At 45.0% G+C, this 21504-nt stretch overlaps 1 protein-coding gene and 1 long non-coding RNA gene across 4 annotated transcripts in view; one reads left to right on the forward strand and one right to left on the reverse strand.

Moving 5' to 3' along the window:
- The window catches only part of KIAA1217 (KIAA1217 ortholog), an 86600-nt gene extending 71771 nt beyond the window's left edge, over positions 1-14829 (reverse strand). For 2 of the 3 annotated variants that reach the window (XM_023758583.1, XM_023758582.1), the window contains exons 1-2: positions 14715-14829; positions 5132-5415 (exon numbers count right to left, since the gene is read on the reverse strand). In XM_023758583.1, the coding sequence (XP_023614351.1) occupies positions 5132-5415; positions 14715-14784 (354 nt within the window). In that variant the 5' untranslated portion in view covers positions 14785-14829. Of the gene's footprint in view, positions 1-2524; positions 2738-5131; positions 5416-14714 lie in introns of those variants that run through there. The other variant, XM_023758581.1, reaches the window with a different exon arrangement.
- Positions 14085-20257, forward strand: LOC106698061. The gene is made up of 3 exons (XR_002830602.1): positions 14085-14739; positions 17343-17439; positions 19551-20257. It is a non-coding gene; the product is annotated as an uncharacterized LOC106698061 (long non-coding RNA).
- The last annotated feature ends 1247 nt before the right edge of the window (positions 20258-21504 follow it).

The raw sequence follows: 21504 nt of genomic DNA on the forward strand, positions 1-21504 counted from the left end.
TCGACTGCAAGGCCAAATCGCTTTGGAAAGAAGACAATGCTCTGCGTTTGGTGGGATCAGGAAGGTGTGGTGTATTATGAGCTTCTAAAACTGGGTGAAACCGTTAATACTGATCGCTACTGACAACAAATAATCAATTTGAACCACGCTTTGATTGTGAAATGATCAGAATGTGCCAGAAGACACGGCAAAGTAATTTTGCATCACACACTTCAAAACCAGTTAAAGACACGTTAAAAGATCTTGCCTGGGAAGTATTAACCCAGCCACTGTATTCACCAGACCTTGCTTGTTCCTTCAGATTACCACTTGTTCTGATCATGGCACACGCATTTTCTGAGCAGCACTTCAAAACGTACAAAGAAGTGGAAAATTGGGTCTCTGAATGGTTTGCCTCAAAACAAGAAAAGTTCTATTGGGACGGTATCCACAAATTACCTGAAAGATGGGGGAAATGTGTAGCTAGCAATGGACATTACTTTAAATAAAGCACTTTTGATGTTTCTCTTGAAATTATCATGTTTTCTTTGATTACAAAATCTGCATTATTAACCGGTACACCTGGTATATAGATATTTACACACACACACACACACACACACACACACACACACACACACACATATAATGAATAAGTGAAAGAAATCCAAATTTTAAGTTTTCAAAGTAAGTTTCAGAAATATAATACAATTTTGTTCTGTCAATAGGAAAAATAAACTTTTTCGGGTAACTTAAATATGTGTTAATAAAAAAATAAAATGAATTTAAATACTAATTTGAAAATAGAGCCTCTGAGACTCTTCTTTAGGACATCATAAACCAGAAGAGTATAATGCTAAGAGCTGTCATTGTAGCAGTAAAAGGATCCATCATTTTCTTCCTCAATACTCTATGATATAGTTATTATTGTCTTGTGACATATAAGGGAACTGAGACAGAGAAGATTAAGTCATTAGCTCCAAATCACACAATTAGCACATGGATGGAGGCTGGATACCAACTCAGCCCTGCCTGACTCCAGAGCCAAGCCTTAGCTGCCAGGTGATAGAGCATCACAGTCTGATTGCCCTGCACAGAAGCTTGGGGGAGTCAGTGATAATGACAGCTGCTATTATGCAGATAAGCACTATGCTGCAATAATAGTCATCTGCATTTTTTAAGATAATGGAAAGAAACCTAGTTTGCTTTACAATAATTTAGACCTTAGAAAATTCTTGGTTGACTAAATTTCAAAGACTTGAATATAAGTTTTCAACCATGAATCTTCCAGTGCTTAAATTCAATTTTCAAAATATAAAGTTTGCTCTAATTCTCTTTTTATATAATACCAAGTAATTAGAATCTAGATTCCCTTAGTATCAAAATATTTTGTGTAATGACTAGAATCTAGAGTCCCTTAGTATCAAAATATTTTGTGTAATGGGTGAAAAAGTTGAAGGGGTTAAGAAAAAAATCATAGGCACAGACAACAGTATGGTTATTTCCAGAGGGAAAGGGGGGTGCTACTGTCATAATTAGCTAGTTATTAATATTAATAGGAAAAGATCAAAGGGGAGGCCAAACATTACAAGCATGGTCATCTGGGCAACTTCACCAGGAAGCTGCAATTTCATACTCCCTAAGGGACCACTGGTCCATTCACTGCACATCACTGGGGGAAGGGGTCCAACAAAGGGGAAGATGGGCACATGCACAGTGAAGGCAGGTGATGTAGGGAAGGTGCTTGTTTGTCAGTCTAACCTGGAAAAAGACAATTGGCTAGAGAGGTGGAGCCACTGCTAGCACGAAAAATCCTGAAGGATGAATGGGTTAAGCTCCCAGTTATAACCCTGAAACAAAAGGTTCTCTCTCTTGTGCTCCTGATCTTTTGCACTCTCTTGCTTGTGACCTACACTTGCCCATGTGCTAGCCTGCCATGTGGCCTTAAGCGGCCCATGCCCATGCGGACCCCAAGAGCAATGGGCTGCAGCTGGGAACACAAATTAAGCTAGCCAGATGCTGGACTAGACTGTGCTTTAATACAGAGAGGCAACTCCGGGCACTGGATTTAATCTTAGCACTGCTAAAGACAAGACTGGGCCTTTTCCATGGCAGCATGGAGGGAAATGGGGCCTTGGAAACCCAGGGGTTTAATTCCACAGAAATCAATATCACTCATCCTCCTGTGCAAGTCTCAGAAAATTCCTCTCCTTGCTGATATCGCAAGAATTCCACTTCTACCTGCAACAGGTGGGGACACAGAGGGCACCCCATCAATAACAGGGAGGCAGAAGGAAATAAAGGGGGGACAAATGGTGATGGAAGGAGACTTGACTTTGGGTAGTTAACATACAATACAATATACAGATGATGCACTATAGAATTGTACACTTGAAACCTATATAATTTTGTTAACTAATGTCACCCTGATAAATTCAATAAAATTTTTTTAAAAAAATATTTCATGTAAGGTGCTAGATACAGCATTTTCAGCATCTTATTCAACGGCACTCTCCTCACTAAGGCCACTTCTCTGGGAGGATTTTTCGTGCTAGCAGTGGCTCCACCCCTCTAGCCAATTATCTTTTTCCCAGGTTAGACTGACAAACAAGCACCTTCCTGGTGAAGTTTTAATAATTTAAACTGATGACAAAATACCAGAAGAGAACATGGTATTGAGAATCTGGAGAAGAGCATCAGACGTGTGCTATTTGAATTCCTCCTCATGGCAGCTAATGTATCTTCCTGCAAAGGGGGCCTGGAATAATCCATTGTCAGAAGGTCAGGGAGAAACAAAGGGTGTCATGGAGCAGAGGAAAGGACAGAGGAAGGAAAAGAGAGGCAGGAGAAAAAGAATGGAAAAGGCATTAGAGAAAGTGCTGTTCATAGGAATATCATACACCCTTGCCTGAGCTTATAACTGATGTTTACAATGCTTATTAAGGTTCATTTGCAACAAAGCAGTGGAATAAAAAATGTATATACAGAACAAGGCATCAAAATCTTTCTCCTTTTGGGCGGTCAGCTTGGAATACACAAAAATTCATCCTGATTTACCAGCAAAGGCACAGCTGCCAGGCCATGGCTGGACTGCACCCAGGGCAGAGATATATGTGACAAGAGATCAGAGCTTGAGGCCACTAACCTACATCATTATTCCCTGTCATCTGACACCATGTGCCCTTTACATCCTTCTAGCTATATTTAGGCTCCCCGTGTAATTTTTTAACCTAAAAGCACCATCATCATAGTAGTAGCTATAATCATGACATCACAAATAATAACAGCAATGATAATAACTGGAATATTTTTGACATGAAAAACATACCATTTTTGACAGACTAATTTCTATATTTCAGAAAGAAAGTAATATATTTTAACATTAAAAAATATTTTCCCTCTTCACTCAATACATAATCAGTTTTCTAGCTTCATTTACCCTGACCCTTGTCCCCATGGTCACATGTGCATGTGCATGCATGTACACACACACACACACACACACACACACACACACACTCCATGACCCTTACATCCCAGATATAGACCATACTACCTTGTCTCTATAATCAGTGATCTTCCACTTACAGAACAGTGGAATAAACAAGGATTCTGAGCTCAAACTTATCTGGATTCAAATCCCAGCTTTCTTCTGAGCAAATTGTGCAATTATAACTACTTCGAGTGAGTTTCCTCTATCGGAACTGCTTTATATAAAATATGGTGTCTCACCAAAAATGTGACATAGGGAGAGGTACCGATTCTAGTACTTAAATGGATCGTGACTCTACTTTTAATAGAAAACAAGGGTATTTATGTTATATATCAATTATATCTCAATAAAACTGGGAAGAGTAAAAAATAAGTAAGTACAATTTAAAAATAGAAAATAGGGGTATTTTCTATATACAGGCACACCTCATTTTATTGTGCTTCACTTGATTGCCCTTGACAGATGTGCTGTTTACAAATGGAAGACAAGACTCTCTACCAGCAAAAAGATTATGACCAGATTTATCGCAGTGGTCTGGAACCCAACCCACAATAGCTCCGCAGTATGCATGTATGCTTGAAATGAAAAGATAGCCTTCCTTTCCTTAATTACCAAACAAGTGATCTGCACATCTCGACATCAAACAGGGCTCCCATTTCTTTTCTCCTCTCTAGGTCAACTGCCTTTTGGCAATGTGAACAGAAAGCAAACACATAGTCCATAAAGCACGTCACGGTTTTAGGCACTCTGATAAAGATTTTATAGTTTAGAAGGTTGAATTTAAGGGGAAAAAATGAAATTGAGATAAAGCATACGTTTAAATAATTTAAACTGATGATAATCTCCACTTCCATGGATGCTCAAAAGTTGAGCTAGTTAGACATCACTTTTGTAACTAACTTATTTGCAAGATAGCAGACTTAAAACACTGTGCTTGCCTCTCTACCTGGAGGGTAGAAATCAATAACAGCTTGCCCTCTTCCCTGACCACCCAAATCACTAAATGCTCTGAGTCCTTTGCTATGTTCCCCATCTTGAAAGGTCAATCTGATAACATGCCTGTGAGGTCGACAGAGAAGGCCTCCCACCTCCTGTCAGCTAAAAAGTAATTGCACACAGACAAGAAACAAAAACACCCCAAGCCACAGTTGGGTGATATCTGTCTGGCTGTCAAGATAACCTGAGAAAACAGGTAGCTGAAGACAGCAGAAAACCAAGCATGCAAAAGGAAAACATCTGTGATTAAAAAGAAAAAAGTGAGCAGAAACAAAACCCTAATGTCAGCTTCTTAAGGAAAAGGGGTTTATCTCAAGTTTATCCCTCTGTGCTCTGTTTTACCCTGAAGACGTATTTATATACTCATTCATTCACTGTGCCAAGCACTCGGTGCCAACAGGGTGCACAGCAGTTGATCCTATGCTTTACTCAGTCAAGCAATACTTCCCTGCCTGCACTTCAGATGCATTTGTGGGTGACCATGGGGACCCTTTTCGGAGAACTGCCCACTCTCTGGATCTCTCTTCTTGAGATCTGGAGCAACTTAGTGGTGGGCACAGTCCACTCAATTATTTTTCCCCTTTTAAACCGAAGGTCATTTTGCTTTCCTTCATGTTCATTAAAGAATGAGCTTTGCAGAGCGAAATGGTAGCACATTCGTACCTGGTCTCTCAGCCTCTCCTGGTGGCCCATGATTGCTGTGGCATGATGGGGGTATTTCTGCTTGAGATGTTCCAGGAAAGCTTCTCTCTTCCTATCCATCTCAGATGTTTGCATTCCCAGTATTTCTTTGGAACTTCGGGGCCCACCTAGGGTGTGTCTCCGCGGGATGTTTCGGGAAGCCTTGGACACTGAAACTCGACTGTTCCCATTAGAAAGGCGTTCCTTGGTTCTTCGGCATTCTGCATCTTCTAATGACGTTACATGCAGATTGCTTTTTCCTTGTTCTGGAAGACAAAAAAAAAATAGTTTAATTAATGATCTCACACTAGAAATCTCATTTACAGAATACCGAGAGGGAATGTGGCAGCTGTGTATGTATGAATATAACCTAGCAGATTTCGTGTGTGTGTGTTTATCAAGAAGAAAAAAAGTCAACAATCATGAAATATGAAAAATCACACTTTAGAAATAAAGATGTTGCAGCAAAAAACTGCTATTTCTGACTCTTTCCCTGCAGTTATTCAAAATGAGACACTTGTTCAAATGAGTTTGCAGGCAATTGGGTTAGCTCTTACCTTCACCTGTAATTGGAGAAGAGTACTCTGGTGAAATAGATTATTTCTTTATTTTTTTAAAATACATTTTTATTGATTTCAGAGAGGGAGAGAGAGAGATAGAAACATCAATGATGAGACAGAATCATTGATCAGCTGCCTCCTGCACATAATTGGTCAACACTCAACCACTAAGCCATGCCTGCCAGGCTAATTCTTTATTTTTAATTCCATCATCCTGGTAACAGGATCTTTAGATTTTTATATCTGAAGGTGGTTTCTGAAGCATTTGTTTCATCTCCAAGATCAAAAATAGCTATTGTAATAACTGACAGGCCAACCGCTTACAAGTTCGATTCCCCCCATTAACATAAACCAAGCAAGCGTAAGAATACTATTACAGGTAATAACTGAAGGGGCGTAAAGTAAAGGCTTAGACACATTTCACTTGAAGTGGACTTAATCTGAAACACACACTGAAGGGAAGAGACACACGGTACATTCTAGAGGCCTCTGACCTGGTAGGGTCAAAACGGAAGCAGGCAATGACAAGGCTCTGAGTGCAGGACATGAGTAGGGCCTCTCCATTCCTTCTCAATGGTTGGCAAATGGGTGCCAGGTTGGAATATTCCACTTAACTGAGAAAAGGGAGTTACTTCTTTAAAAGCCAGAATAGGAAGGGAAAGTAGTGCACATTCAGAAGCACTTCAGGAACTCGCCAGGTTCTGTCACAGGGAGCAGCTCTTAAACAATATTACAGATGCGGCAGGAAAACATCCTTGGCCACCGAGTTCCCTGGAGAAAGCACTGGGCTGGGTCTCAGGAGTCCTGCCAAAACCTAGGCTTCCAACAAGTAATGTGACCTCTCAGACTCACTCTCTTCATTAACAAAAGGAGGATGTGGGACTAGCATTAGATATGCAAAGAGCCTTCTAGATCTAAAGCCTATAAAGGTACCCTTAACTATTTTTTAAAAATAAGTTTCCAATGCAAGCTTATTTGCCAATTACTTATCTCTAAAAGGAATGTGTAGAGAGACCCAATATTTGAGAGTTTTAGATTTGAGTCTCAGATAAACAGAGAACCAAACATTCATGCCAGAAAGGTAGAGCATCAGGTGTCCAGACTTAGGTGTAAGTTAGTGCCTCTGAAGGCAATGCCACCAACAGTTTTCTCCGTCATTGCCTAGAAACATCTGTGTGTGGGACTCTAGGCATGACCCCCTTTGGTTAGGCATAGAGAATATTTTAACTCAGGCTGGTTTTCCTGTTCCATCTTCCGTCCCTCAATGCATGTTCTGGGAATAATTCTTCTTGTTTACCCTTCACTTCTCATTACATTGCTAATTACAGCATCTCCATCAGACATTGATGAGAAAAGGGAGGGGGACAAAACAGCCAGACTCCTTAATTCTTCTACTTTTCATTAGTCTCAGCAGTACATTTAGAAGGCAAAGAAGATGGAACTATTGGTTTAAAAGATAGTGGGAGATAAACTGTAACTTCATTGATTTTGCTTACTTTCTCATTGGGTGGACTCACAAGATGGCTACCTTTTTTGTGGCCTCTTCTTTGATAATACAGAAGTAACAGAAACCATGGAATAAAGCTAGATGGAGAAAATGCCATATCTCAGGCTGGTAAAGATGTGTGCAATCTGAAGAGATTTAGCTTTATCCTTTGAGTGTGCATGTGAATATGAGTTTTGTATTAGCCAAAAGTTGTGTGTTTGACCTAACAATGTTAACTTTTAAATGGAGTATTAAGATCACTTTTAACTTCATTAAAATAATATATTTTTTGGGGGGGAGGGGAAGTATCCAGGACAGCGAGGCTAATTAGCAGGACAATCTCTAGAAAGGGGATTTCTTTACACGGGCATAACACACAAACATCCACACACACCCACATGGGTATACACTCCTGCGCCTCAAATACCGACAGGTGCAGAAAGTCCCCTCTGCAGAGCTTTGTCGCAGACTCACACGAACTATTGTTTCATCCAAGACTCCGAGGAAGAGGTCAAGACAGCCAGAACAGTAGCCCCTTGGAGCTGGAAGGGAGTTTTCCTCTTTCTCCTTTGAAATAAATTGGGAAAGGCGCGAGGAGGGGCAGTGTGGAGCCAGCATCAACCTTCTGTCAGCATTCACCTCCCAGCAGCCCCCACTTACTGGCCCTCTACACCCCCACTCTTTTCAAACACTTAGCACTGGGAGGGTCACATCAACCTTCCTTCGCTTTTCCATTTTTTCTCTGTCTCATGGATTCCTCTAAATGTCTCCAGTTGCTTAACAAGGTTTAATCCGCTTTGGAGAAAAGCAGCAAATAGCATCAGTGGTTAATGCACCAATGGCTAAAGGCACAGTCCAAATCTAATCGCCCTCGAAGCCCGCTCCTTCCTCCGGTCCCACCTTCCCGCCTTGCGCTTTGATCCAGCTGTCAGCCCCATCGGCCCCCATCCCACCACCAGGACCTACTCCGCTGCCACCAGCACCCACAGCAACCCCACACCACTTTGCCCACACCGCTTTCCTCAGTAAGCTTCAGCGCTCAGGAGCTGCCAAGCCCATGCCTGAGGGAGAGTGACCACTCTCCCATTCCAGTCATTTAGAGAGAATGTGGTCTTTCAACTGAGGGGGAAAACTAAACAGGGATAGACACAAACAAGAGAGGGAGCAGGCAGAGGACGTTCTGTCACAACTCCATGGCCATGGAACCAGAGATCCGAGTCCTGCCAGTTCCTCATTATCCGCATGAATAGATGATCCAAGCCATCCAAACAGAAACACAGTTTTATTTCTTGTCCAGAAGGCTTTGGTGCTAACATTTAAATACGGGTGTGTCTAGTTGTTTGCTATTCTGGGAATCCACCTCAGACAAATAAGGAGGCTGCAGTATGAAGACCAGGCTTCCAGTTTCCCCTTCCGGGCCCTCCCAGCCTCTGCACAGCCTGGAGCAACTCCTCCCAGTAGCTCACTTCTAGCAGGAGCTGGGGGCAGAGAACAGCCCCTCCAGGAGCAGAAGGAGGGACAAGGCAGGAGTGTTAGAGAGACAGGCTTCTGAATTCCAAAGGGCTTTCTGGCTGGGATGGACACATTCTGGAAAGTGCAAGTAGAAGTGAGGAACGGGGTGAGTCCTGAGTAGGCCGGGAAGATGGGTCATCCACATAACAAGCTGCCCAGCAGGCAGGCGACCTCAGGAGCTGCCCAGGCTGGCTTCCTGGCCACAGCTCAAGTTGCTTTGGCCGGATCAGCTGACCTGCAACAAGGAACCCGGGCCTTGTACATCACTGAGGCATGACATGCCTGGTATCTTTCTGAGAACCAGCAACAGGATTGACAGGCTCCCGGGCCAAGATGAGGTGGGTCACAGTCTCTTAGGGAAGAAGTCACTTCTTTATGGTCACTTCTTTATGGTGACTCCTGGCTAGCTGCCTCTAAGATGTAGCTTTTTAAATTGTAAGAGAGGCTCTCGTCATAGGAACATCATGGGGAGCTGCTGCTTTGCCTGGCTGTACAACTTACCTGGGCCTGTCAGACTAAAGAGGGGTGGGGAACGTTCATCCCTCGGGCCATATCAGGCCCACAAAATCATGTGGTCTGGCCCTGCCAACGCATTAGGGGTGAGTTAATTAAATGTTTGACCAAATATAGGAGGCTTATTTTTAAGTTGATAATTTTGTATGGCTCACAAATGATGTGATAAATATCCAAGTGGCCTTGGCAGAAAAAAGGTTCCCCACTCCTGCTATGTATTCAAACCATAACGTCCTCCCATTGCACACACAGGAAGACTGTGTGTTCCGGTCCCCTCACCTAGCTGGGGCCCTGTACTAATTCCAGCCAATGCAGAAGTGTGAGCCATCTTTAGTCCTGGCCCCTGGACCTCCTGAATTATCTTTGATGTTCGTTCTCTCTCCTCTCTGGCCAGTTGACTGTGGAAAGTTCCAGGGAGAGCCTCCTAGGCCTTGGGGAATGGTGTCCTGACTCTACAGAAGGTGCCTGGGTCCCAGAGTCAGCCTGGAGGTGGACCGTCCAGGAGATCCACATTCTACTGTGTTTGAGAAATAAACCCTGATTATGCTAAATCACAAGGACTGTTAGAGCAATCAGCCTATCTGACTAATGTATATCCTGTGTGCTGCTGGGGGCGCACAGGCTTCACCAGTTTTCCAGCTCCCTTATTCATATCACAAAGATCACCATATGCAAATTAGCAGAGAAGGTACACCTAAAACTGGGCCGTTACATTCCTCTAAAAAAACTTTAAAAATTAAGTGAGGAAGGTTTTAGGCAAAATCCTATAGATTTTAGGCAAAATAGGTACAGCCCCTTCCTCACCCAGAAAAGCATTTTTTCTCAACTGTAGGTTAGTTGGTTAATGAATTCATTCTTCACAAAAATATTTACTGAGTGCCTGCCCTGTACACTGAAAGGAGTTAAGACACATAGTAAAGTGGTGATCAAGAGAGACTTAATTCCCTTCCCTTATGGTGGAGTCAACATTATAATTAGGGAGGCGGATAAACAAATAATATGTAATAGAAATGACATATCATGATAAGTGCTCTGAAGAATAAAACAGGATAAGGAAGAGAGATTGATGGGGAAATTTTAGAGCTGACTTCTGAGCGAAGACCGGAATGTCTGGGACTCCCCAGGCTTGCACTCTGTGGGTCTGCCAATTCTATTTCTTTTTTCCAGCTTCACTGAGATGTAATTGATCTAATATTGTCTGGGTTGAAGATGTACAATATATTGCTTTGCTGCACTTACACACTGTAAAGTGATTGCCACCATAGTGAATACTAAGTATCTTCAAACACTGGCAATCCGGAGGTGGGGGAGGCAAGCAGGTGGCTGGCAGCACTTCACCAGCATAGAGATTTCAAGGTCTCAGGGGCCAGACAAAAGCAGACCCTCAAGGGTGCTGTAGGCAGATATACGCATCCCAAGGAACCCCCAAGGGCCACTCTGAAGAGCCCATAGCCTCCAAAGGGAACATGATATAGTTAGACTCAAATTCAACCAGTAATCATTGAGGGCCTGCTCTGCACAATGCACTTGGCAGTACACTTTCACCCTATTACTTACCTAGTCACCTGCCTATTCAGCCATGGAAATCTCTTTGATTAGAGCTATTCCTGAGGCAACCATATGCCCCAGTTTGCCAAAAGAGATCTGGGTTACAACTGTTGTCTCAGAGAAATTATTTATAGTGTTCCCTTTCACTCTCAAAAGTGTCTCAGTTTGGACAATAAGTTACATGATCACCCAAGGGGTCCTTATCTATAGTAGATGGATAAACTCAAAGCCTTTGTTCAACAAGTATTTCTCCAGTGCCTTCTGCATGTCTGATGCTGTTGGATTCTGGGAATGTAAGGATGAAGACAGGGTCGGTGCCCTGGAATACCACATTGTAATTGGTTGAAACACATACAGTACTGTTGGGGTCCAACCCCAACGGGTCCAGGGATCCCCAAAGGTGTGGACGGAGTCGGCGAAGAATGAATGACATGGAAACTGGGTTCAGTTCATCAGCATAGCGAGGTTCTCCCTCCAGAATCTCCAGCGAAGTTCTGGTCAGGATCTCCAACCAAGTTCTGGTGCCATGTTCTCTTGCTAGGTTCTCCAGCCAGGTTCTCCATGTTCTCCAGCCAGGTTCAGTCACCAGGTTCTTTTGCCATGTTCTGTCTAGGTTCTCCAGTGAAGTTCTGTAGCCAGGTTCTGTCCAGGATCTTTTGCCATGTTCTCTGGCTAGGTTCTGGTTAGGAGCTGATGAGGATCTGATGAGGATGTGATGAGGATCTGATGAGGATCTGATGAGGATCTGATGATTATTGTCTTGTTACATCCGTATTTATACCAGCCGATTTTAATCCTGTCAATTTCTATTACAAAGGTTAGGGCGTTTCTTATCTCCATTCCAGGGAGTAAAGATTATGTAGCTTAACTACCTGCCTGGCACTTAATTAAGGGGTTGTATCCCCTCCCTAACCTCAGGGAAAAATCCCCACCTGGGGAAACAACCTTTCTCGGAGAGGTGACCTTGGTTAAAAAACATAGTGCTAAGGGGAGCAAACATATTAAGAACAGTATGCTATATATACCAGGTCCCTTGAAACATATGCTGTGCAGATGTTTCTTTCCTGCAGCAACTGTGTCAAGCAGCAAGGATGGACTGGCTTCCGGCACAGTACATAAACAATACAATGGAGAGGGCAGTGACCGGGATGGACATACGGTGTGATGGGTGATGTGGGCATCAGTGGCCTGGCCTCCCTTTTGTGGTCCTTGTGCTGATCAAAAAACTGGAAATGAAGCCACATTCCTTCACAGCATCATTCTTAACCCATAACTCTATGGGATCTTAAAAATCTAACCTGGATTCTTATTCACCTTTCACCACCTCTCCAGCCACCCCTTCCCCGATGCCTGACCTCTAACTGCTGGAGTGTTCCAGGGCACATCTCCCGACCTTTCCTTTCCTTCTGCACACAGACCCCATCCTAGCACAACTCTCAGTCCCCAGTCCTCTCTCAATTCCAGTCATGAGTACCCAAATCTTAATCAACATCCCTACCTGGATGCCTGATAAACTTCTCAAATCCTAACAACCCAAGCCATAAACACCTTTTCATTTATTCCCCTCACGTGCTTTCTGGTTTAAGGAAATGGCAACTCCATTCATTCAGCTGTGCAGACAAACATTTTTGAAGTTATCTTTGACTCCTCTGGTTCTCTGATGTCCCACATCCAATCCCTCAGCAAATTCTTTTGGCCTTACCCTCAATGGACATCGAGACCATTTCTTGTCACCACTTGATGCTCTACTACCTGCTGGTCCAAGCTAGCGCCGTTTCTTGCCTGTTTTACCACAGAAGCCTTCAGCACAGCACCCAGTATTACCCTTTGTAAGACAAGTCAGAGCCGCCAGCAGCTCCCCACCGCCCTTGAAGTAACAGCCCAAGTCCTTCCCACACTGCCACAGTCCCTGCATGACCTGGCCTGGGATTACCTCTTAGCCCCTGTTCCTCCCATCTGTCTCTCCTGTTCTTGCTGTTCTTTGACCATGTCCTTGCTATTCCCTCCCTTGCCTTTTTCAGATGTTTGTTCAAATATCACACCAATGAGGCTCCCCTTAATAATTCTATCTGTAGTTTCACCTCCCCCCACCCCCACCCCAGCACTCCCTATTCCCTGCCTTATTCTCCCCCACAGACTTAATAGGGCTGCTAGATAAAATACAGAATGCTGGTTAAATTTGAATTTCAGATAAATAATAAATAATTCTTAACATAAGTATGTTCCAATCGTGTATGGACTATACTTATGCTAAAAAAAATTATTCGTGGTTTATCTGAAATTCAAATGTAACTGGGCATCCTGTATTTTTATTTACAAAACCTAGCAATCCTGCCTTCTAGCATGCTATATATTTTACTTATTTGCTCGTTATCTGTCTCTACCGCCCCCATCTGCCCAAACTTAGCCCTTAGAATGTAAATTCAATGAAGGCAGGTACTTTTATTAGTCTGTTTGCTGCTAGATCCTCAGTAGCTAAAAACAGTGACTACTACAGAACAGGTGCTCAGTATTCATTGAGCAAATGAATAAATGAATAAAGTGGTCACACTCTCTCTTTGTGACCAGCTCAAGTCTCTCAAGCATCTTTCAATTGCTGTGTTTGTTTGAAAGTTATTTCTTAAATTGGTCCCATTCTAATTGCCCATCTAGATTCTGAGCCATTTATTGCAGCAAAGGCCCAGAGGCTGAATTCCTGCCTTAGGATTCGGTCCTATCAAATAAGGGTGGGGGAGGGGCGGGAGGCAGTCTTATCTCCTGCTGGACCCTCCTGACCAGGCGCCTTCAAGGAGAATGCTCTGCTTTGGAAGTGCAAACCGAAGCCAGGACTGATGAATACAAGACTCGGGGATTTTCCAGGGGTTTCTAAGCTTAAAGTTTCCTGCATTTCACCGGGGGTAGGGGGGTGAAGAGGTGGGGGGTTGGGGAGTAAAGAGGTGGGGGGTTGGGGGGTGAGAGAGGGAGAAGGAGGGGAAGCTCTACCACTTGTAATTGCATTTTCTTCTGTCTGGCTGACTTTTGCATTTTCAGTGTGGATGAGTCATTTGTTACTTCCCTTCAGTCTTAAAACACACACACACCTTTTCCCCTGTGCACAATCCCTACTCCCACACAGCGTTGCAGTCCCGAAAGCAAGACTTTGAGTTGCTAACTGGGCCCAGATGAGCCTGGGGTGGGTGGGTAGGGGTGGTTTATGAACAGCTGTCTGCATGGTGCTGCAGGATAGGTTCTGGCGGCAGGCTCTGGAGAGCAGATAAGTCTTTCCTCTACCCAACCCCTCTGTGAATTTTTTTTGGAACAACATAAGCTTCTGGAAATTCCCTACGGAAAAGACAAGTCTATTATAAAAACAATTAAAGGGAAACTGCCCAAAGAAAACTCACCAACATTGTCTAACAACTCTCAACTTTTGAATTAAAACACACAGAAGACTCAGAGTCCCACCTATCATCCAGATGTACACGGCTCCCCGGCTGTTCTGATCTGTAAAATGAAACATCCCCAAACTCTGGGATTTAACTCGCAGACACTACAAAACTTGCACCCACCATGCATTTGCCTCGTGAAATCCCCCAACCAATGAATGGGAATGCTGCCGCCCCAGGGAGGGCTCCAGAGAAACAACTGCTTTCTCCCGCGCTGGAGCAGGGAGTAGGAAAAGCTGCTTTTAGCGACACATTTGTCATTGCCTAGAGATACAGCAGCCACTGCCTGCTGACTGTGCTCCAAGAGGGACATCACCACGCCACTTGCGAAAATCCTGCCGGAGATAAAGTAAAAAAAAAAACCCAAGAAATCACAGCTCTCCGCTCAGTTCTGAAAACGCACCGCCCCAGGAAATAACTCCTTTTCTTTGCCCTGAGCCCTGTCTCCACTTATAAAACGCAGCCAGCGGCGAGGGACGCGCGGAACCGTAACTCCATCTTTGAATGACTCTGTGACTTACCCCGCGTGTGTCTGCTGTCTGCTGGGTAAGGAAGGCACGGCTCACATTTCTGGCTTTCATTTTCTTCCATTGCCCCTGCTTACAGCACCAACTCCCATTTGCCTTTAAAATCCCCAGCGCAAGTTTGAAAGCTATACAAACAGGGTCTGAAAGGGATCCTGTGGTGGGGGGGAAGGAGACGGGTGCGAACACCCCGCCCTAACTAATCTGCACTCCCGTGCGAAGTCTCTCGCGCTGGAGAAAAAGTGCATTCCCTGCGCCCGGGCCTCCCCGCGTCTCCATGCGGCGCCCCCCGCCCTGCGCTCCCGCCCCGCGGACAGTCCCCGGAGCGACGGGGGCTGCGCTCCCAGCCGCCGCCGCCGCACCCGCGCCGCGCGCTCCCGAGGCCCCAACAAGTGACGGGCCTCCCTCCCAGGGACACGGGCTGCCTGTTTCCACCTCGGCCAACCGCTGAGCCCTCGCAGCCCGGGGGTGGGAAACATTGCACCGGGATCACCGGCGCGAACCTTCTGGTCTCTTTAATCTCAGACACTGAGTCAGCTTCCCACATAGGCTGCTACACATATTTATAAACAGCCAACTGCTGAACGGACCAAATTTCAGTGAAATCCCTTAAACTTTTTTTTTTTTTAAAGAAAGAGTGTACGCTGAATGTTGTTAAGGAAACACTTTCTGGCACTACTTGCAGCCTGATGAGCATACACAGCGGTGGTTTATTTTTGACACGGTCCATTTCAAGCACTTAAACTAGACTTTAAGAAGTCTGTACTCATTTGCCTACACTTTGACTCCGGACCTTTCCCCAACACACACACACACACACACACACACACACACACACACACACCGTGGATCACAGAGCTGAAAAGTACACTTAGTGAAATCAACCTTCTGACTCTCTCAGGTTAATTAGTTTAAGATATCTGAAAAGCAACTAAAATGCTTCACTTTGGATGGGCAGAGGTATGTCCGACTTACTTTGTCCTTTGAAACTACCTACAAATATTTATTTTGTTTTTTGCCCAGTCCTTGAAAAACTGGCAAATTTCCCAGAAAGTGAAAATAGGCACAATGTTCACAAAAAAAGATGGAAAAATAATCTAAGCAACATCAATATCTAAAAGTAGTACAACCACTAGTAGGAAGAATGTGATATTGTAATGTGTAGTGGGCCCCTTCAGTTGAGGGGGGAACAGGACAATGGTCAGCCTGCTGACCATACCTTGACCCAGGTCACAGGCCAATCAGGCAAGGCTTTAGATTAATTTAGATAAAGAATTGGTGCAGAACAATGGCTGGCCTATCCTCCAGATTCTGACCTTGGGTCCCTGTGCGTTTGGCCGTGTGGGGGACATATTTTGGCCATTTAGGGCAAACAGATGCGGAAGCCCCTAGAGGACAAAGGATATAGACCAAAAGGAAAGTGGACGTGCCAGGGAGTGAGCCAAACACACAATGGAAAGGGAAGAAGAAACTCCGAACAGGACTTGCCCTGAAATCTAAGATGTGGTGAATCTCCTATGAATGCATGCACGTAGGTGGGTGGACAGGGCAGGTACTCGAGGTCTCCATGATTTTGCAACGGAATTAGTAGGTCATCTTGCTTTAAGGAGGATCTAATCTTACACAGTGTCTGTACTGGTGGCCCTCAGGCAAATGCCAGATGAAACTTGTTTTAACCTTACTATGTCTTCAGGTTCAGGAGGGATCTGCGTTCAGTCCCTCAGGTCCAGGTTATCCTGATCCTTGTATAGCTGTTGTTATTTGTCTTCAAATTATTAATGTCAGAAGGATGGGGGGTCTGATGAGAGAGAGAGAGAAAAGGAGGGGAGAGGAAGGGGGGAGGGGGGGGCAGGGGCGGGGAGAGGAAGGGACAGGAGAGAAGAGGTTGCAACACCAGAGTGTCAGTCTAAACCAGATGTCCCTGGTCCTGGGGCTGGAACACCAACCCGATTTGCTTTGGTGTGTGAACAGCCTGCTCCTAGCAGCTCCTCCTTGTCACTTGACATAGCACAGAGACAAAATCCCCAGAGTGAAAGAGATAAGAGTGCACATACTACACACAGCACCCGGCCCTGCCCCAAGTGTGTGTGAGTTCCTAACTAGTTCGATCCAAGCAGGAAAAAAATCCATTTTTAGATGCAAATGATACTTTCTTGGGGCTATCTGGAAAGTGTGAGAACAGCCCTTCAGGGGCCCCATTAACCCCCAGATGGACATAATGGGGGCAGCTCTCCCACTAGTTCTGAACTCCGTTTAGTTTCCAGGCCGCCCCAGGCACCCCCTCAGCAGACCACGTGCTGGGACCCTCCTCTCTCCAGTGGACAAAGCAGACTGCCTCCTCTGTAGATATTCCTGAAAGCCAAACTCTATGTGGAATGCACAACAGAGAAAGGCATTCCCAGTGAATTGACATAAATCATCAAGGACCATGAAATCTGGACGTATATTACAGCACGACATGTTCTCTTGAATAGTTCAACTTCCTGACCATTCTACGGGGAAAAGCTTCTTTTGGACTGGTTACTAGCCCTTTGTTCTTCCTCCCTGAGCACAGGAATGGAAAACAATGTGAGAAGGCGCTGTATTAATGCTGTTGTTGCACTGACTCTACATTTCTCCCCAAAGCACACAGAACTTCCTATGAACATTTTGCTGAATGTCAGTTTTTCTGAGAGGGGACTCTGGAAAACAGTAACTGAACTCTGCCATCGACATAAGCTCTGTAAGTCAGATCTTCATGAAAAATACGATTCTTGTCATTGCTGTTGCTGTGGAGATGTTTTCTGGAATAAAACTATTTGAAGTACACCATGCTTTTCGGTTTAATGTAATTTCTGGGCTTAAAAAATGCCATTATAAACCAATCTGCCTACTGCTATCCTTTGAAATTTGCTGTGAAAGGCAGAAGGGAAGCGGGAAAAACTTGAAATTTGATTTTCCTCCAGTTATATAGAGAGCTACAATAATGATACCAGGGGCTAAATGTTCAACCCCATTTCTGTTAACCAAGGAAGGTGCAAGACTATTTCTTGGTTAATCACTCCATGTTGGCAATTCATGACTCAAAATGAACTAACATACCAAAAGAGTGTCATTTAAAAGGAAAGACAAGCCCGGCTAGTGTGGCTCAGTGGTTGAACATTGGCCCATGAACCAGGAGGTCACGGCCAGGGCACATGCCCGGATTTTGGGTTCGATCCATAGGTGCAGGAGGCAGCCAATCAATGATTCTCTCTCATCATTGATGTTTCTATCTCTCCCTCTCCCTTCCTCTCTCTGGATCAATAAAAAACATATTTTAAAAAATTAAAATAAAATAAAAGGAAAGGCAAGTGATGGGATGAAAGATGGTGATTTTGCAGTCTGGCTCCTTGTTGGTTTTGATAACACAACTTAAAGGGGTATCTATCATAATGGACATTAATCATAATTACATATGACTTCTCAACAGCCCAATTAAATTACAGGACTGCGGCCCTGACCAATTTGGCTCAGTGGCTAGAGCGTCAGCCTGTGGACTGAAAGAGTCCCAGGTTCGATTTCCGGTCAAGGGCATGTACCTTGGTTGCGGACACATCCCCCAGTAGGGGGTGTGCAGGAAGCAGCTGATCGATGTTTCTCTCTCATGGATGTTTCTGACTCTCTACCCCTCTCCCTTCCTCTCTGTAAAAAATCAATAAAATATATTTTTTAAAATAATTATAGGACTATGGAAAGCATGTCAACCTCCTTTATGTAAGTTTTTCAAGAGAGAAATCATTGCTAGAACCAAACATACGTGGAATTACTCTGATATGTTTCAATTTTTCTTTTAATCCTAAGGATAAGATAGCTTCAAATCACAACATTAGGACATAAAAGAAATAACCAGTGCTTGCTGAGGTCATAAATGTGATTTTCAAAGGCACTGATAACCGTGAAAGAAAAACAAAACAAAGTGAAAAACAAACAAAACCAAAATGTTTCAACCAGAGACCTCATGTTTGATGTGTTACATGTCGCCTTTCTAAGGGACACATTGCTGTATGTCACCCTGTAACTCATTAAGGACTTTTGACAACTGGGAAAACATCTGCTTACATGGATGACCTGGTGATTGAAATGTAGGGTCTTCAGTCCTAGTGTTGCCAGCAGTGTGTCAGCTGGCCAGGGTGACCTTATACTTAGATGTAAACCAAAGGGCTGGTGACAGAGAATGGGGGCACTATTAATAATGACAGTAAGACAAGATGCAGGAACCATTGCTGTTCCTGGCAGCCCAGCCCAGATGGTCACCCACGTGTAGTCCAAGATAAGCCCTAGTGCTCCTCAAGTTTCCAAATGTGAAATGAGCATAACAGTGCTGTCTGAGTTTCCCCACACAGACCTCGCCAGAGAAGTTTAAGCACTAATTAAAGGTGTGAACCTCATTAGAGCTGTATGACAAGCCTCACCAACAACTTCCCACCAGGAAACACAAATTCCATGGTATGATTTTCTGCATGATTCATTCGTCAAAACAGCATTTTAAACCAGGTCACCATTTTCATCTGGAGCATTCTCTCCAGAAGGTCACCCATCTCCCTGCTCTTCCTTGCAGTCCTTAAGGTCCCAGCTGCTCAGAGGAGAGCCGGCTAGCCAAGAGAAGTGAGGTAGCCCCGAGCCCCCACCTCTCAAGTCTCTCTATTTCGATGTCTTGGAACTTTCTTCCCACACCCCATACAAATTCCTCATGCGGTTATAAATATGAACTACACTTAGAGCCAATGTGTTAATACTTTAAGCATATCTGCTTTCTTTTCAAGAGACTCCATTGAAGTCCCTTTTTATCGGGGTTCTTTTTATCTCTGTTAGGTTGAAAGATGCCGGAAAGCAAAGACCACGTCTGCAAAGCACTGGAGCTGGAGCTGCCATGTGTGCAGCAGGTCGGGGAGAAACCCACGCTCAGCTCTGCTTCCTGGCCACCGAAGACCAAGTCTGGATTCCAGGTGGCAACTTTTAAGTGAAAATTGCAACTTGTATATCCTGGACTGAGCTAAACCCTGACATGTTCTACAGAGTTCCCAAAGGCCCAGGATCGAATCCATGAGAATGCGAGAACTTCCACAGACACAGCACCCTGCGTGCTTCCTCGCTGAACCCTTTCAATTGAGCATTTGCTGAGGCCTCACTGGAAAGGGGGTTCTCTGGCCTTTTCTGCCCCGACCCTTCCCCACATGCCCTCCCTCAAAGCTACAGTGAGCTGTGCAGGGGGCACAAGAATTATGGGGAACAAGTTGCAGCGCCATGAAATCGGGACCATGTGGTTCACCTCACCCGAATACACTCCCCCATTTTGCAGGTGAGCAAACTGAGGTCTAAAGAGTTAATTCAAGTCATGCTTCCATCTCTGCCATCTCCTGTCAGTCTTCACTCTGTTACACTTGCTGACTACTTAGGGCCTTTTATCCTCTTTTCTCACAACTGCCTAGGGCAGGGGTGGGTAAACTTTTTGACTCGAGAGCCACAATGGGTTCTTAAACTGGACCGGAGGGCCGGAACAAAAGCATGGATGGAGTGTTTGTGTGAACTAATATAAATTCAAAGTAAACATCATTACATAAAAGGGTAGGTCTTTTTTTTTTTTTTTTTAGTTTTATTCATTTCAAACTGCCGGATCTGGCCCGCAGGCCGTAGTTTGCCCACGGCTGGCCTAGGGGATCCCTCAAATTATTCTAATTCCCTTTGCTATGCTGAAATGGAGAATAAAGTCAGGGAAGGTTAAGGGAAGGGTATACCTATTTTCTAAAACCCCTCTCTTCTCAACCACAGAATTGGGTCTGGGACTAGGTCTGGTCCTCTTTGGGGGGCATTGCTGTACAAGCTGTTCATTGAGCCTGGTGTGTGCTGTGTGCCGGCCTGTGTGCTGTTCTGTCATGCCATGAACCTCCCAGGTGGGCAGGGCTTCCCTGAGGAGATGAGGCTGGGATCAGCCATCACTGATGATGGAGAGGAGGCTGGATGTGGTCAGATGAGGGGAAGAGCCTGTGAGGTGAGCCAGGGTGCAGGCATGGCCATGAGGCTGGATGTGGTGGTGGTGGGTGCAGCAGGGGTGGGGTTTGAGGGCTCTGGGTGCTCGGCCCTTGTGGTGACCTTGATCCGGCAGAAAGAGGGATCTGTGCCAGGGCCCTGGGGTCCTGGAGGGGGGGAGAGGATTCCTTCATTGCTTCTCCAGACCCTTTGCTCTCCCCGCCCCAAGCGCTAGAACTCAGAGCTCCGCACCTCCCCTACCAGGGCAGGGGAGCCCCATTTGAAACTGGACTGATGGCCTCTATATCTTCTCTGCCAAATGAACTCTAACATAGGTTCTGTTTCAATAACTCATCTAGTTTTTGTGTTTTTTCACTTTTTCGTCAGTTCTTAGCCTTAGTAATAGTCACGAATTTTATTTTTAAGAGACACAGACAATAGCGCATGGAAGGCTCATTGCGAGTGCATGCCTTCCCTTCCACCCGCTGGAGGCTGTGAGCAGTGACCAAGAGAGGGTGCGGGGCAGGCAGGGTCATCCCGCACATGGAGTGCACGCTGTGGGCACTGCGAGGGCGCAGGGGCTCCTTGGGCACTGGGAGTTCTGAACATGTGTGTTGGGGGGGGGGCTCCTAAGGTGCGGGGGCTCCTATGGTGGGGATGGGGCAGGTGGTCCCCAGGGCCACGGGCTCCGCAGGGGCGGGGCTACCGCAGCACATCCCACTGGAACCTCTGCTCTCCAGCTTCCCCTCACACCCACGCTCCCTCTAGTTTTATCGTCGTTTCTTGAAAACCAATCATG

The sequence above is a fragment of the Myotis lucifugus genome, unplaced genomic scaffold (genome assembly GCF_000147115.1).
Source record: "Myotis lucifugus unplaced genomic scaffold, Myoluc2.0 scaffold_132, whole genome shotgun sequence".
NCBI lineage: Eukaryota > Metazoa > Chordata > Mammalia > Chiroptera > Vespertilionidae > Myotis > Myotis lucifugus.